This window comes from Sinohyriopsis cumingii, chromosome 17 (assembly GCF_028554795.1).
Source record: "Sinohyriopsis cumingii isolate HCF-2022 chromosome 17, ASM2855479v2, whole genome shotgun sequence".
NCBI lineage: Eukaryota > Metazoa > Mollusca > Bivalvia > Unionida > Unionidae > Sinohyriopsis > Sinohyriopsis cumingii.
This window is the reverse complement of record NC_142977.1, coordinates 22,910,087-22,925,025: the sequence shown is the minus strand read 5'-3', so window position 1 is coordinate 22,925,025 and position 14,939 is coordinate 22,910,087. Positions and strand designations below refer to the sequence as shown.

Sequence of the window (14,939 nt, the reverse complement as noted above, 5' to 3'; positions counted from 1 at the left end):
TTTGTAACGAGTGGCGAAGCCTCGTTTTGGAACAAATCTTTTCTTTTGTTTCGAGCTTTTTAAATGGTGAAATGTATTAGGTATTAACGCAGGAAAATACATGTTGTGTTAAAATATAGCAGTGTTTCTCCTGAATCGAAGCTTAGAAGATATAAAATCGCCGTTCCATCCCAAATACAGACACACCTAGACCCTACCCATCCCACCCCCATCCTAACATTCATTACGTTTGGACTTAAATCGTAAGGCTACCCATGAAGAGGACAGGAATTAAAACTAAGGGCGGGTTTAGGTTGACTTGATTTGGCTTTCACTAACAGAACCTAAGTATTAACTTAAATTTAAGCATGGACTCAGTTAAAACGAAGGGCGGGTTTGGGTTGACTGTATCTGGCCTTCACCAACAGTACCTAAGTCTGAACTTACATTTAAGTATGGACTCCGGTGATATAATAAGGTCAAATTTAAGTCTGACTTAACACTGACCAATCATATTTATTAAGTCTATAGTTAACCTTAAGACTTATATTGGTACAGCTGGACCCATGTACCTCACACTGAACTTAAACTTAAGTATGGACTCCAGTGATCTGATTTGCTCAAATTGTTAGTCTAACTCAACACTAACCAGACATACTTAACCTGAGAATTATTGGTGCAAGTGGACCCTTATCCCTTGAGGTATGGTCACTGTTAACATTTTATAAAATATTTTACTCTATCCGAACATAATAGCACGTCAACTCACGGAAGACAGTACCGTGTTTTCCATTTGCTGACAATAATATACAGGAACGTAACTTCGTAAAGAAACAATGGTAGAGAATTTATACTCTACAAAAAACGATTTCCATCATCCAATATTGTTTGAATTTATTGCTCTTTGTCACAATATGTTACTCAGTTATCATTATGATTCATATCAAGAGATATTAAAGCCCTGTATGGCACGAAGGTAACTATTGTAATGTCACATTTCATAAGTATATAATAAACAATAACAATTCATATAGATGCCTGTAATTCACGTTGTCGTGTATTTTTATTGCCATAATGAGTTCGTATAGTCAAGCTGTGTATGTACTACATCAATGGAACAGTAGTTTAACCCATGACGTCACAGCGAGTACATTACATTAGCAAAAAATCGGAAAAGAAAATCATCTTTAAACGTGTATAACTTAGAAACCTGGAAGTGTATTGATTGCAATATTTTCTGCATTGACTTCGCTTTAAAACCTACTATGAATTAAACTAAAGTTAGATTTTCAGTCCATATCATTTTAGTGAGACATCCATATTCTCAAAACCATGTATAATACATTATAGAAAATGTATTTCCTTATAATAGTAAGGACCCATGTCATACAGTCCCAGTAATGGCTTTTATACAGTCCCAATAATAGCTTTTGTACAGTCCCAACAATGGCTTACCCGTAAACTGGTTTGACAGTATATATAGAAGGACTCGATCATATATTAACATTAAGCAAAAAAGGCAATGTCTTCCTGCACCAACTTTGCAACAAAGTGTCTACAAATATTTTCTGTTATGTGCTTTTGTTGATGTTTGTATTGTATCCTCACTTTTGATGATATATTATGATTCATCGTGTATGTCTCTCCTACCCTCTTTGCGTCTATGCAAAATAAAATGTTTTCAAAACTTCATGCAGACGGGGGAAGGCTGAGGTACAAAGGGATTACCTTTTTTAGTGCGGATAATTGCAATGACTTCCGTGTATTGTTGTTATTGTTGGTTACTGTCGATGGTTCGCGGAAGGAGACTATTCATTCCCTTATACATGGTGTGCAACGGAAGTAACGATGACAATATGTTGAGAAAGGAAATAGATAAATACACACTATGCAGAAAAAAGTAAGGATACATACATCATATGTAGAAAAATAGTGGATAGATACAGAATATGTTGCCAAAAGGTAATGTATAAATAAACAGTATGTAGAAAACGTAGCGGATGCACACACAGACTCCCATTGTCATAAAACTGGTCTATAATTTATTATTATTATCATTATTATTATTATTATTATTATTATTACATATATATATATATGTGTGTGTGTGTGTGTGTGTGTGTGTGTGTGTGTGTGTGTAAAACCAACCTTTTCACTCAATCCTGCTGCAAGAGGTTAATTAAAATTCTAAAATCATTATGCACATCTGCAGAGTACTTCCAATATTATTAACGTGAACACGGACGCACGTGGGGATGGGCAGAACCACATGATACTCGATGTTTCCTCTACAATGGCTGAGTAATAAATCGTATACTCTTTATGTGAACGCGTATCATCAGTATGTTAACTTATTTTTTTCTCTGATTTCAAGCAAGTTATGAGTGTCTCTTTCCATGTATTGAACCATGTTTCCGTTTGCATGGTTGAGTCAAATATCATAAAGCCTCTGAGAGAGTCAGGAATCTCGCATTTTTCCAGAATGAGGGGAAAGATCACCGGCGAATACTCTGCCAGCTCTTTTTCATGTGCTGGCCACTCTTTCTTCACAAAGCTTATGGACAGTACAGGTACCGTGATTGCAGATGCTCCCACGCACATCTTGATGTTGTCTCTTGGAGAGACACCTCTCTTGAAGTCCCTACCACTGGATAAAACCCTGAGATCATATTTGGGATACTCAAGACCCTGTATCATGGCGTCTACCGACTTCTTATCAGCGTCATTATGGAAGAAGAAAATGTGCTCTGTTTTCCTAAATGGCAAGTATGGCGCATGCCCACGCAATGATGCAGTAAGTTTCTTCCTCCAATCATATTCCTTTGCGTCTATATCGATGATCGATACTTCTCGAAGCTCACTGGAAATGGAACAATCCTCAATCTTTAGTGGAACAACTCGCGTGTTCTCAAGTGCTGTGAGGAGCTCACTGTGATAAAAGCTTCCCTTCAGTATACTATTAGTTAACACAATAACTGTGTAAGCTGATTCTTTAATCGCTTCCAGCCTCCCCTGGATATAGCCTTTTGAGGGATGAATTTCTTCCTGAAGTCTATGACATATATATTTGTGTATTGATCCCTGTAGTTCACCAATAAGACTATCTGAAAATGTCTTCTCCTTTGTTTCATGGCCATATAGGAATACCACGTGGTACTTCTTTCCTCTCGGTAGTGGTGGGGCTCGCATGTTGAATATGACCTTTTCTGTCTCCAACGCAAAAGCAGCCTGAGGTAATTTCCCTTTAATATAAATTTTGAAACAAATATTATTATCTTTATAGAAGAAATGTAACCTTGGAATATTATCTTCAACTGTAAGATAACAACCGTGTCAATTTTCACGAAAAATATAGGAATCGGCCCTTATCCATACAAGCCTATTAACATGTAAGACAAATACTGTGGAACAAGACTTCTCATTAAATCGATTAAATTTGGCCAATTCTGGAAACAAATCACGTTCTTGTTTTGCATTTAGAGATCAAAATTCAGGGTTTATTTACTTTTACAGACGTAAATATATCGCCGGCTTAGGAGGAAAAACAAATAAGTAACCTCTAAAAGAGTATAGTTCCATGCTACAGCTTTAGCCAATTCAATACAAGAAATACATTCATGCCTTCTATATGAGTGAATTGAACCGTTAAATCAAGTCTTGACGTATCTTAAATATTTTTGGATTGCAGTTACTTACTTTCAAGGGCATCCTTCCATGAAATGAAGTCAGGCCCAGCTTTTACTATATGCTTTCTTTGGAAAAGTCTCATTCCATTTATCGTACTGTGAAAGATAATTGACCAATATATTAATGCAAAGAAAGCAGTCTGTCATTTACTGATTATCGGTTATATACATAAATCAATCGACAACCAATCCAGGAATTAAATGTGAATCATTGTGTGTTTACTAGAACACCGCTTGTATCTCAAAATCAAACATATATAAAACAGAAAGGAGTCTCAAAGTCCGTGTAAATCTCAAAGTCCGTGCAAATCTCAAAGTCCGTGTAAATCTCAAAGTCCGTGTAAATCTCATATACAAAATGCAATCCTTCTGCACATATATTTGTATGCGTGAATTTGTGTTTGCACAATTTAGCAAGGAACGTGTTAATTTGGTAAATGTTTAAAGATTGACGAGTTAAAAGGATGACAGTTACTGGGTTAACTTTACATGTTTATTTACTGTAACAATTTAATTACAGTAATATTTGAAAGTGAAATATAAACGCGCATACTTAGTATGCAAGATATACTGATGCAGCGGTTCTGAGATCAATGTATTGTGGCATAAATCAATTGCACACACGTTTCTCTTTAAGCTATCACGTACTTATCGTCACATTTTCATACGTGTTTTCGAAATGATGAGTAGGATAAGTCAACATCATTAGGATGAAGTTTTACCACAGAAATAAAGATTAAAAAAAGAAATTTTTATCTGCTGAATTGGCTTTTTTAAACCATGAAAACAAGAGGAATAATTAAATATGTATTTTATATCGCTGACATACTCAACCAAGATATAATCTAAAGGTGGATTCGGAACGTATTTATCCAGAAGAATCAGTCCGGTAACGACGTGTCCTACGAAATGACTATTTATGCCAACCCACCGGAAACAGATGTCCTCCACATTGGACACATCTTGTCCTACAATAAACGTAACAACGTTCTTTACAGCCTATTATTTTTGCGGTACAGAAGTCTGAGCGGCTTTTATAATCTTACGGTGCATTTTTTGTCAAACATGATTTTCTGGATTTGAATTAATAATAATAATAATAATAATAATAATAATAATAATGATAATAATAATAATAATAATAATAATAATAATAATAATAATAATAATAATAACAATAATAATAATAAACCTTTATGCAATCTAAAAGGTTTCCAATATTTTTAAGGAACACAGATAGATTGCAAATATATCAAGAAAATAAACTCTTATGAAAATAATTCACTATGCATATTGTATAGTTTTTCCAATGTTGATTAAGCCAATGATAAGTTTTCAAAAGAAAACGCATACATGCTATTGTTTGAAAAGTCTGTGAATGCTCTTCGCTGCATGAGTGAATTTAATTTAATCTATTTAAGCTTATTAGGTCATGGAAGTTTCAGCTGTAGCTCAGCCTTAGAACAGGCTGTCTGTTTCAAGATCCTTATTTCAAAATCCATATTTAGACAAAGATACAGTTCAACAGTGATAGTATGCACTTTCTTTGAATCACTGTATGTATAGACAGAAAGTATGTCAATGGACTCATAATAATTATATAGTCAATAAGTCATTCCAGTAAGAGTTAGAAAACGTTAGAGGCATTCTCTATTTATATTAAAAAGACACAGAAGAATCTATTATTTATAGGAAATTGTATGATCTCAAATAGACGATTTGCTTGCGAAAATGTGAAGTTTTGTTAAACGTTAGAACTATAACTTAAATGAGAAATTCTAGAATAGTTGCAGTTCCATAACTCGCTAAACTCGTGCATGATCACACACACACACACACACACACACACACACACAAACACACATATTTTCTCTTTCTTAAGTTCGTTCATGTCTCTTTCTTCTTTATCTTTTTCTTTTCTAGGGATATATATATATATATATATATATATATATATATATATATATATATATATATAAGTTGGGGTATTTTTAGTACCTAATATTATTCTTCTACTAACTGGATGGAGAGGATTTACAATGGAAAGAGATGACATAATGTTTTTTCTGGCAACAATATCGACATGATGTATATTCAACACGTGTCTTCAAAGACGAAGTTTTTCCAATGTCTATAAACAGAACATAATTAGTCTTTCTTCAAATATTACTGTTTGAAGAAAATTCACTTTCGCTGACGTGCATGTAAGGGAGATTTTTTTTGTTTGCATGTGTCAACAGAGAGAGAGGTCATTTACTTGTGTCAACAGTAAGACTTGTCTGAAAGTATCCCGTTGGTACCAGTGTTTGACTGGTATTCACCCGCACATCGAGCAAAAGACGTCGGGCCTAAAATAATAAAACTGTAATTTATCATATGACTCTCGAAAATAAACAAGTTGATAATCCATATCGTGTATTTCCATATTGCACACGTGTATGAACAATTCGTGATGTTACACAAGACGTCGATTGGGCAAAAACTTGATGTCCAAGGCACTAGAGCAGGGGTGAACAACGTTTTTCGACCAAGAGCCATATTGCATTTTATAAGACCACTCGAGGGCCGCAAACACTAATTTCTTTAATATAATTACTGTTCACGGGCCAGATCTCTGTGTTATTTTAATTTACCCTTAGGGCCGAACAGAACACGTTCGCAGACCGGATACGGCGCGCGGTCCACGGGTTGTGCATCCCTGCACTAGAGGGTAATTTCATGATACTAGTTTATCAAACCAAAATACTAGTTTACAATTTTATTGGTTTAAATCAATAACAGACCTCCATCAAAAGGTGTCTTTTTCAAAATGAATGAAGCAGAACATGTGTATCAGAAATTCGAATCGTTGATACTGTATCAACCAATAATCGATAAATATAATTAGTAATTTGTATTCTTCTTTACTTTGCGACATTTCTGCGAAATAAGAAAAGTGCAATGAATTTCAAATTTAAACTTCTATCTTTACATACAAATGCAATTGATTTCAAATCTACCTATGCATTCCCAGCCAACGGATTTCTAATCATCTGTGCATACACATCCAACTATTTGTATATACGATTACAACAAAACATTTCAATAACTGTGCCTTGCGCTATGCATTAAAAATGTGTATAGAAAAATATCTCTAAATCGAACTCTGATTGAATCGAATATTTTGGCCATTTATAAAGCTGGTCTGTATTAATGTTCCATTACAATTTGAACGGCCTTATTAGGAATAAAGTATGTAATCAGTTCGTAGATCAGTCTGGATTACAGAGAGGCTGGTTTAAGAATGTTTTACTGCATACAGATCTGGTCAAAGTTTAGACCGGCAAATAATAGACTGTAAACAATTTACTGGCTCAATTGTCGCACGAGATGCTGCATTGTTTTTTAATAACGTTTGAAACGTTTTAAATTTAAATTTCTGGCTATTCTAAATATAAATCATTTTTCTTCAAACCAAAATGCATATATGAAGATTAAATTCAGCAACCTTTGCTCTAATACGATGATCCGTTTGACCATACTACTTACTGCTTTGACCATTACAAAATCCAGGGGTAAATCTTACTTATGTTAACGTGGATTTAAACTCATATTTTCATTGGGCCAAATATAAACATGTCAAAAGTTTGGAATTAACCTTAAGACTTAGAAATTAGAATTTAACCCTCCAGTGTAACTGGAAATAGGGGAACTCACTTTTCTCAAACAAGCCCATCGTCAAACGAGGCTGAGAGTGTTGCACGAGTTTTGCACGAGTTATGTTTGCAGGTACATTTTATTCCTGCCATAAAGCTTTAACCAAAACAAACTTGGAGAAAAGATTATGCAATGTTGTATTTGTATTCAATACTTTAAATAAAAACGGGCATTAAACATCATCTTCGTTGTATGTGATTGCATTGTTTCAATGTATGAATACTGTGAATTTACTATTTAGCGTGAGGTACGATTTTCTTGAGTTTTGTGGTTTCTTCAAACATAGTATTTAAAGACCTAACGAATTGTGAGTCTTCTGTGAAAACAATAAGACTACATCTCCAATACACGGATTTAAATACTGACAAAAGAGTGATGTTCTTGGGACAAGCCATAAACACTAATGCCTTCAAAAATATACGAGTTCATAGCACACAAGCATGATATCGAAAAGGAGAGCATTTCTAAAATTATACTAGTTGTGCGGTTGTACAAATATTTAAGATCAATTTATGGGCCCTTTTGCTTCGAACATTCCAAAATATATATTGGCTGATGTAATGTTTATTAAACCAAATATATAGTACAAGATATGTCTCTAGAACACTAAGAATGGTAAATAGCCCAATAAAATCTGTAAACTGTTGTTATTTTCGACGATGTATGAAAAACGCACAGTCTGACTTCGTAAATGCAAAATGCATAATGGCTTCAGACAATGTTAGCAAGGTTGCACTGAAATAAAGGGGATCCACCGTGATAAATATATTTTAAATTAAGTTATCTCATGTAACTTAAAGATTAATCAGGTCAGTGTTATTTTAAAATTAGGTACTTTATGCTACTCATTTATATCCATCGACAAAGTCGTGCTACTGTCGCGAACCATTGCTGTAAGATTACCCCCACCCACCACCGTTTTTATACTGATGACGGCATTATGTAGTAGGATTATCGTTTATCCTACTCGTGTTAATTGGACTTTAAATTTTCTGAATTTAAACCTTATAATACACATTAAGAATAATTCAGTGACAATAAATTCTAAGCAATGTGGTTAATCTGTCTAGTTTATCCACATTATGTATAGAAATGTTTCGGATTGATTAACGAGACTGGACTGTAAGTCACGTTCATTGAAACCAACGCTGTTACCAAGGCGAATGAGATGCTAGGGCTAAATGAAAGGAAGTTCTGAGTTGTTTATATATTCCACAGCCACGTACAATTTTGAACAGATCTTGTTTCTGCGTAAGCTTTGGAATTAAACGAAGTATTCCACGGACATACAAACACATTGAAAGCGCAGTCCCCGAATGTCTTAACTTTAATTACACTCTGAAGTGACATGATCATCAGTGTCATTCACTAACATGTGTGTATCCAATCAATCAGTACAACTAGTCAGGGGCTGAGTTGAGCACTATCCAATTTTCCTCCTTTATCTTTTGACATCTTTTGCAAAAACAGTTCAGGCAAAGGGAAATAACAGACACTTAAGCAAATGTACGTTATGAATGGGACCCCTATATGACAAGGCTCAGAAAGCAATATTGCGTTATGCGGCTTGCCAAAGTCTTCTGATGACACCTAACCATTTTCACGTGGTCCATATTTTTGTTTCAGTTTTGTACTATTTCAAGCAGGCACGTGGGCTATTGACCAATCAAGAGGAACCAATCGCATTTTGGATTTTTTTTTTAAAACTCCCTGCTGTGTGCCTTGCGCAAGATCAGACATTTTATAAATATGCGTTAGGCCAGTTGATGACCGGAATGCATTTATATCCGGAATGTATCCAACAGAATATAGTTACAAGGAATTAGGGACGAAATATAAAATTTACTGCAAAATCAATGTTTTCTCCTAAATAAATGCTTTCTTAGAAGTGAACAACTACTATCTTTGTAGTAGTGTTCCGAATGAATTCCAATCTCGAATGTGCTGATGTACAAATAGCCTTGAATGTGTCAATATACCAATTGTCTTGATGTATCCCAATGATATAATCTAGAATGTTGTTAAATGAATCCTCTATAATCCCAAAGCAACGTTAATCCAGTCAATGAGCACTTTAGTAATTCCAATGCATGATTTAAGTAAGTCTTCTCAAATTATATCTGAACGCAATAAACAATGAATTTAGAGCTGAATTTATTGTATTTATGAAGAATTTATGTTTATTTGCCTCTTATATAAAAAGTAAGACACAATAAGATCACCAGGATGTGGGTCATTTCCCATCAAATTTGTAAACATGTTCATTTTCCAGAAGATTCTACGTTGTAAACAAGTTCAGGTATTTTACTGAACTTTTAGTAAATAATATGTCAAAAGTCATGTAGACCATAGACTGTAAAAGGGTAAATCCTAGTTCCTGAATTCAAACCCAAGTGAACATGTTTCTAAGAAAATGACATTAGTCAGGTAGCCCCAAACTCCTATCCTCAATTACGGAAAGAGGTCAAGCATACAATAATAATTAAATACACATAAAATATGCATATTATTCTGCATGTTGTTTTTTTTAACAACCGAGTAAAATAATATTAAGACTTTATTTCACTGTTGTAGCCAACGTTGAAATCGACGAACTAAAGACTTATCTATATCGAAAGCGCAACAAACAGTACAAAACAGGGGTGTCCACCCTTTTCTCGCGAGAAGCCATATTGTATTTGTTCTCATTTATGGGGTCGTTGGTAAACTTAGCCAACGTTTTCCACTACCAGTTGGCACATGTTACAGAAGGATGGTGGGACGTTTGTCAGACGAAGCTGATACAAATCAACAGAAAGTGAAGGTGCTGACAAGATGAAATGGGACCTTATGAAGAGACCAGAATAATGACTTATCAAATTAGTATGCCTTTGTTATAAGCGTATCATGTAATGGTCTCGAATATAGTAGAAGCAGAGTGTACTATATACTTACCGCTTTTCGACTGGGTGAAATTCGTGATTTTTTCTGATGCACGTTCTTTACCGTCGTTTACGTATCTTACAGTGCAAATACTTACGTATACGCCAATGCTTTAAAACCACGTTAGATATTCTATTGTTTTAAACCCACGTTAAATGTTCTATCCCTTTAAATCCACGTTAAATGTTCTATCACTGTTTTGTAAAGATGTGCACAGGAAATATTAAATGCATACATTCAAGAGAAAGTCGCTTAATTTCATAATATTCTTCCACGAAGGCATATCGTCTGCACAAAGATTTGTTTGCAGTACTAAACAGTGCATCCACTTCCGGAACGAACTGTTGCGCGGTTATACCCAGTAGGAAAATTCATATCAGAGTTGCAGCGCTAGAGACAAGAAATGTAGTATTAGTGGTAATCGTACAGTATGGGGAACCTGTCTTGCATTAATACAGAAATATAACCTTTGAAGGGCAAAACTCCTTATGTGTGTGTGTGTGTGTTTGTGTGTGTGTGCATTTTATGTAGCTACGTATTGTTTGCACTAAACGCGCATCAATTAGTGATCAATAATGTAGTTCATGATTACAAACCTCTTTTGGATGCGTCTTTTGCATGCACATGACACGTCTGTCCGTTTTACGGGGTGTTCTGTATATCCCTGCTGTAACGGCTTCATCCCTTACATAAGTGATACCTACCTGAATAATAATAATAATAATAATAATAATAACAACAGCAACAACAAGTATGCTATGGAGAGAGAGAGAGAGAGAGAGAGAGCGGGAGAGAGAGTCTCCGGTGTTTCTAGTGTGAAAGTATAATGATGACACAATAATTCACCTGTTTAAGGATACCCGTAGCCGTTCTCAGGAGGATGTCGTGTTTAGAAAACGTTGATAACAAATTATGTGCTCAATTATTGTGTGCGTAGCATGCTTCCCCATAGTGTAAACAAACCATGGCGCAATAAACAAACATCAAGTAGCGACACACCAGAGACTGTCTCGGGAAAATAAGATGTAGAAAAGTGCGTATGTGGTTCATCATATAGCAGAGGAACATATGCAGATCAATATGGAAGATCGACTACGGGATCAAGAGTAGAGACTAAAACATTGCACTGGCTATCACACAGAGAAACTAATTTACATCTTAAATATAACAGTAGAAGGAGCATCTTGTGTACGCAAAGACCATCATATTGTGCATTACTTTAATTTCTCTCTAGATGGCGTGAGTGTACTAAAGATTTACAGACTCCTTCTCTTACAAAATTATTTTCTCATGTGTAAAATCCATAAAATCAAGATCCAACATATTTTACTTCATATGCATTTGCATATTCTAAAGCAGTAATGAGTTTGTACATTCTATTGAAACAAAGCGTACGTATAGTGAGTGGGTGGTGCATTGTGAATAACGCATGAGAATTCAGTGTTACCCAAGGGTCAATGTTACAGTTCTAACGCCTATGTATTCACAATGCGTACGCTGGCATATGATAGTTTCGTAAATTTGCGCGGGTCACAATACGTAATTTAAGTCTGTTGTATGAGCTTCTTACCTACGATTGTTTAATAATTAAAGATGGGTCTAGACTTGTGTTATTGATAACATTGATATGAGTTATGCACACAACCCTTTTTTACTTACAGTATTCGTACTGTGATATACCAAAATCTGGCTATGAATCAGAGCTGTGGCGGAAGACAAGGTAATTTTACGGCGAGTGGAATAACTGTTATGAAAGGGGTTTATTTAAAACTGCGTATATGTTCCATAAGCATTTTTCTGCTAAATTATCATATAGTGAAAGTGTTTGCATGTGTGCGTAACAATTACTGAAGCATCACTATTAACCAAGAAAATTGCACGCACTGATTGGTTTTTGAATCCAAATAATAATTTTGCCATAAACGTTTATAAGCCTGTCGGATCAAAAGAACTATATCATTTTTTCTTATTTCATAGATATCTAAAAATAATGACAATGAAGCTGGTAACAATTGTATTTGAGTCTTTGGATCCCAAGGATAACAAATATTGATGTTCCTGTCCTAGATATATTAGACCGAAAAGTAGGCCACAGCTAATTAATGTAGGTTAAAGTCCTATACCTAATAATTTTAGCTGACGTCATCAATATACTTCGGGTTCCCGCAGTGGAAACCATACGTTTATCAAATACGTTTGTCGTTCGGCTGCTGCAATTGAGCAAATATTAAAAACCTTAGAACTTAGTTTTAGTACCTGACCTAAAAATTCACAGAAATCCAGAAAATCTTCACTTTTCAAGATTCCATTACGAAACTACGTAGTTATTTGGAGAAAAAAAATTGTTGATAAATTTCAGCGGTTTAAACTTGTTGCAAAGGTCTTTGGACATTTCTGGGCAGTAATTGTTTTGTTTCTTTACTCATGTCTGGAAGTATCATGTAAGGCCGTCGAGAAAGTTGAGCTAAAATGTGTCACGGTGCGTGCATGTGTGTATTTGCGTCAATTTGGTTTCTGGACACAATTGCAATGTGTTCATCTCATATGAAATGAAACAATAATTATTGAACATTAATCAGGATACCTGGAATTATCAATTCTTATTAAACCTAGAATAAGATTTGTATAATGACTTGTATCCCTGGGATCTTGTCTGTTGAGACACGAAATGAATGACTGAGCCATCACTTAAATCTCACTAGGATTGGAATCAAGACAATGTAGATAAAATTCAACTGATCCCTGCATCAGTTATGAATAGAAGGGTGTGGGTGCACGAGAATAATAACACAGGACCTGGCTGCACCGGGATAATAAATCAGGACCTGTCCATTATACTATTCAAGAATTATTAAAAAAAACAATTAAAATGCTTGTATGGGTTTAAGACCATACAAAAAGACTAACCACAAACGTACAAAGATTTTCAAATGAAACTGGTCTTAGGTTAAGTAAGGAAGAAGACACGAGTTCACAGCGAGTTTACATTCCAGTTCTACAATCTGCATTTGATAACCATCCATCCAAAGGTTTGGGAATTGCGACCATTTCGATAACAGTTTTTTGAAAAATAAAAATGTTAAAATTATCTTGACTTTCCCTGGAGGATATAACAAGGACATTACAATAAGCCCAGACAAAGCGAACACCGCGTTTGGGAAGGTGTCGAAACTCTGTGCAAGCAAGACCATATCTACCAAAGTAAGAACGCGGTTCTATGACTCTCTGGTCTTCTCAACGCTTCTGTATGAAGCTGAGAAATAGCCAATGAAAAAGACATGCGCAATGAATTTGGAGTCAGTGCATCCCAAATGGTTCAGACGAATTATGCACACCTCGTGGAAAGACACAGTAGCAAAAGAAAAGGTCATAGATCTAACATTACGAACCATGCTAGAAGTCACCGTCGAAGAGCAAGGTTTGAGCAGGACTAGACATTTGATGAGGATGGGTGAGGATTTAATGGTCAAGGAGGCCCAATGGAAAAAGAAAGTCGGGCAACCAGGCACAGACTGATTACAGACAGTGATTAAAGATGTCAAGAGAAGAGGGACAAAATCCCAGAACTAGTTGCAGACAAGACCACATGTTAGAATTTGACTTCCTTTTGTGGATTTGGTACGGGAGGATCTAAGTCTATATATGCAAGTCCATCGGGGACAGGGATGGGGATACAATGAAACGAAATACCAATTGCCGCTTCTTCTACAGTTCATGTACGAAAAAAATTCATTTTAAAGTATTGAACATATGACCGTGTAGAAAACTCTGTTAAAAAACTTAAACAAAGAGCTCTCCTGCTGTTGAAATGAGAGACGCGTACGTCTTGCTTTTGCCAGAGTAGGCGAGACAAAAATCACAACGAATAATGTTATGCCATCATGTTAAGGCTTTTGGTGCAAGTTGTATAGGGACAAAAACATAAATATAAACCGAATGTAGTGTTACACATGATTTTGTATTACCTTTTCTATTAAGAAATGGCATGAACTGTCCAGTGTATAAATACGGTAATCATGGAGAATAAAGTAACAACAAACACAGAAACAGTGACGCGACTAAATTATCCGATGGGGAAAATGTTTTTTCTTAACAAGAATAATTGACACCGCTCGGCCTGCCATGTCATCAATATTGTTTCTCCCTTTTCCGATTATACCATCAGATTAATTAAGACATCACATTTTGAATGACATAACTACATGAAATAACCTTTCAAAGTGACCATGTAAGGACACTGGCGGCATATCACATGTTTCACATGTTTTAATGTCGATTACCGTCTTGGAAAAGTCAGATAATATCAAAGACGTACCTAAATAAGTAGATCTACTTACTATAGTATATCCTTTTGGACATTTTGTCAGGGACTGCATAAATATCACATCCGTCACGGGCCATCGTTCATTGTTTGACATCTTAGACAACACGGCAGATTACCTATGACAAAAGAGAAATGGCCACTGGTCAATTTATATCCAGAGATGTGTCTGACAGTTTTGTTTGTGGTGTGCTATTTCTATATAAAAGTAGTATCATTTTTAATTACAAACATTATTATTATTATTATTATTATTATTATTATTATTATTATTATTAATTATTATTATTATTATTATTATTATTATTATTATTATTAAGTCATGGCGTTTTATA

General features: G+C 35.1%; 1 protein-coding gene across 1 annotated transcript; it reads right to left on the bottom strand.

Annotated features, from left to right (window-relative positions):
• Window positions 1–2,134: 2,134 nt before the first annotated feature.
• LOC149777927 (uncharacterized) lies at window positions 2,135–14,728 on the bottom strand. The gene is made up of 6 exons (XM_089938290.1): window positions 14,621–14,728; window positions 10,880–10,987; window positions 5,923–6,013; window positions 4,495–4,633; window positions 3,676–3,761; window positions 2,135–3,221 (listed from the first exon to the last, which is right to left on the bottom strand). Exons 1-6 carry the CDS (start codon window positions 14,699–14,701, stop codon window positions 2,326–2,328), a joined length of 1,401 nt encoding a protein of 466 aa, XP_089794416.1. The 5' UTR covers window positions 14,702–14,728; the 3' UTR covers window positions 2,135–2,325.
• Between the last annotated feature and the right edge of the window lie 211 nt (window positions 14,729–14,939).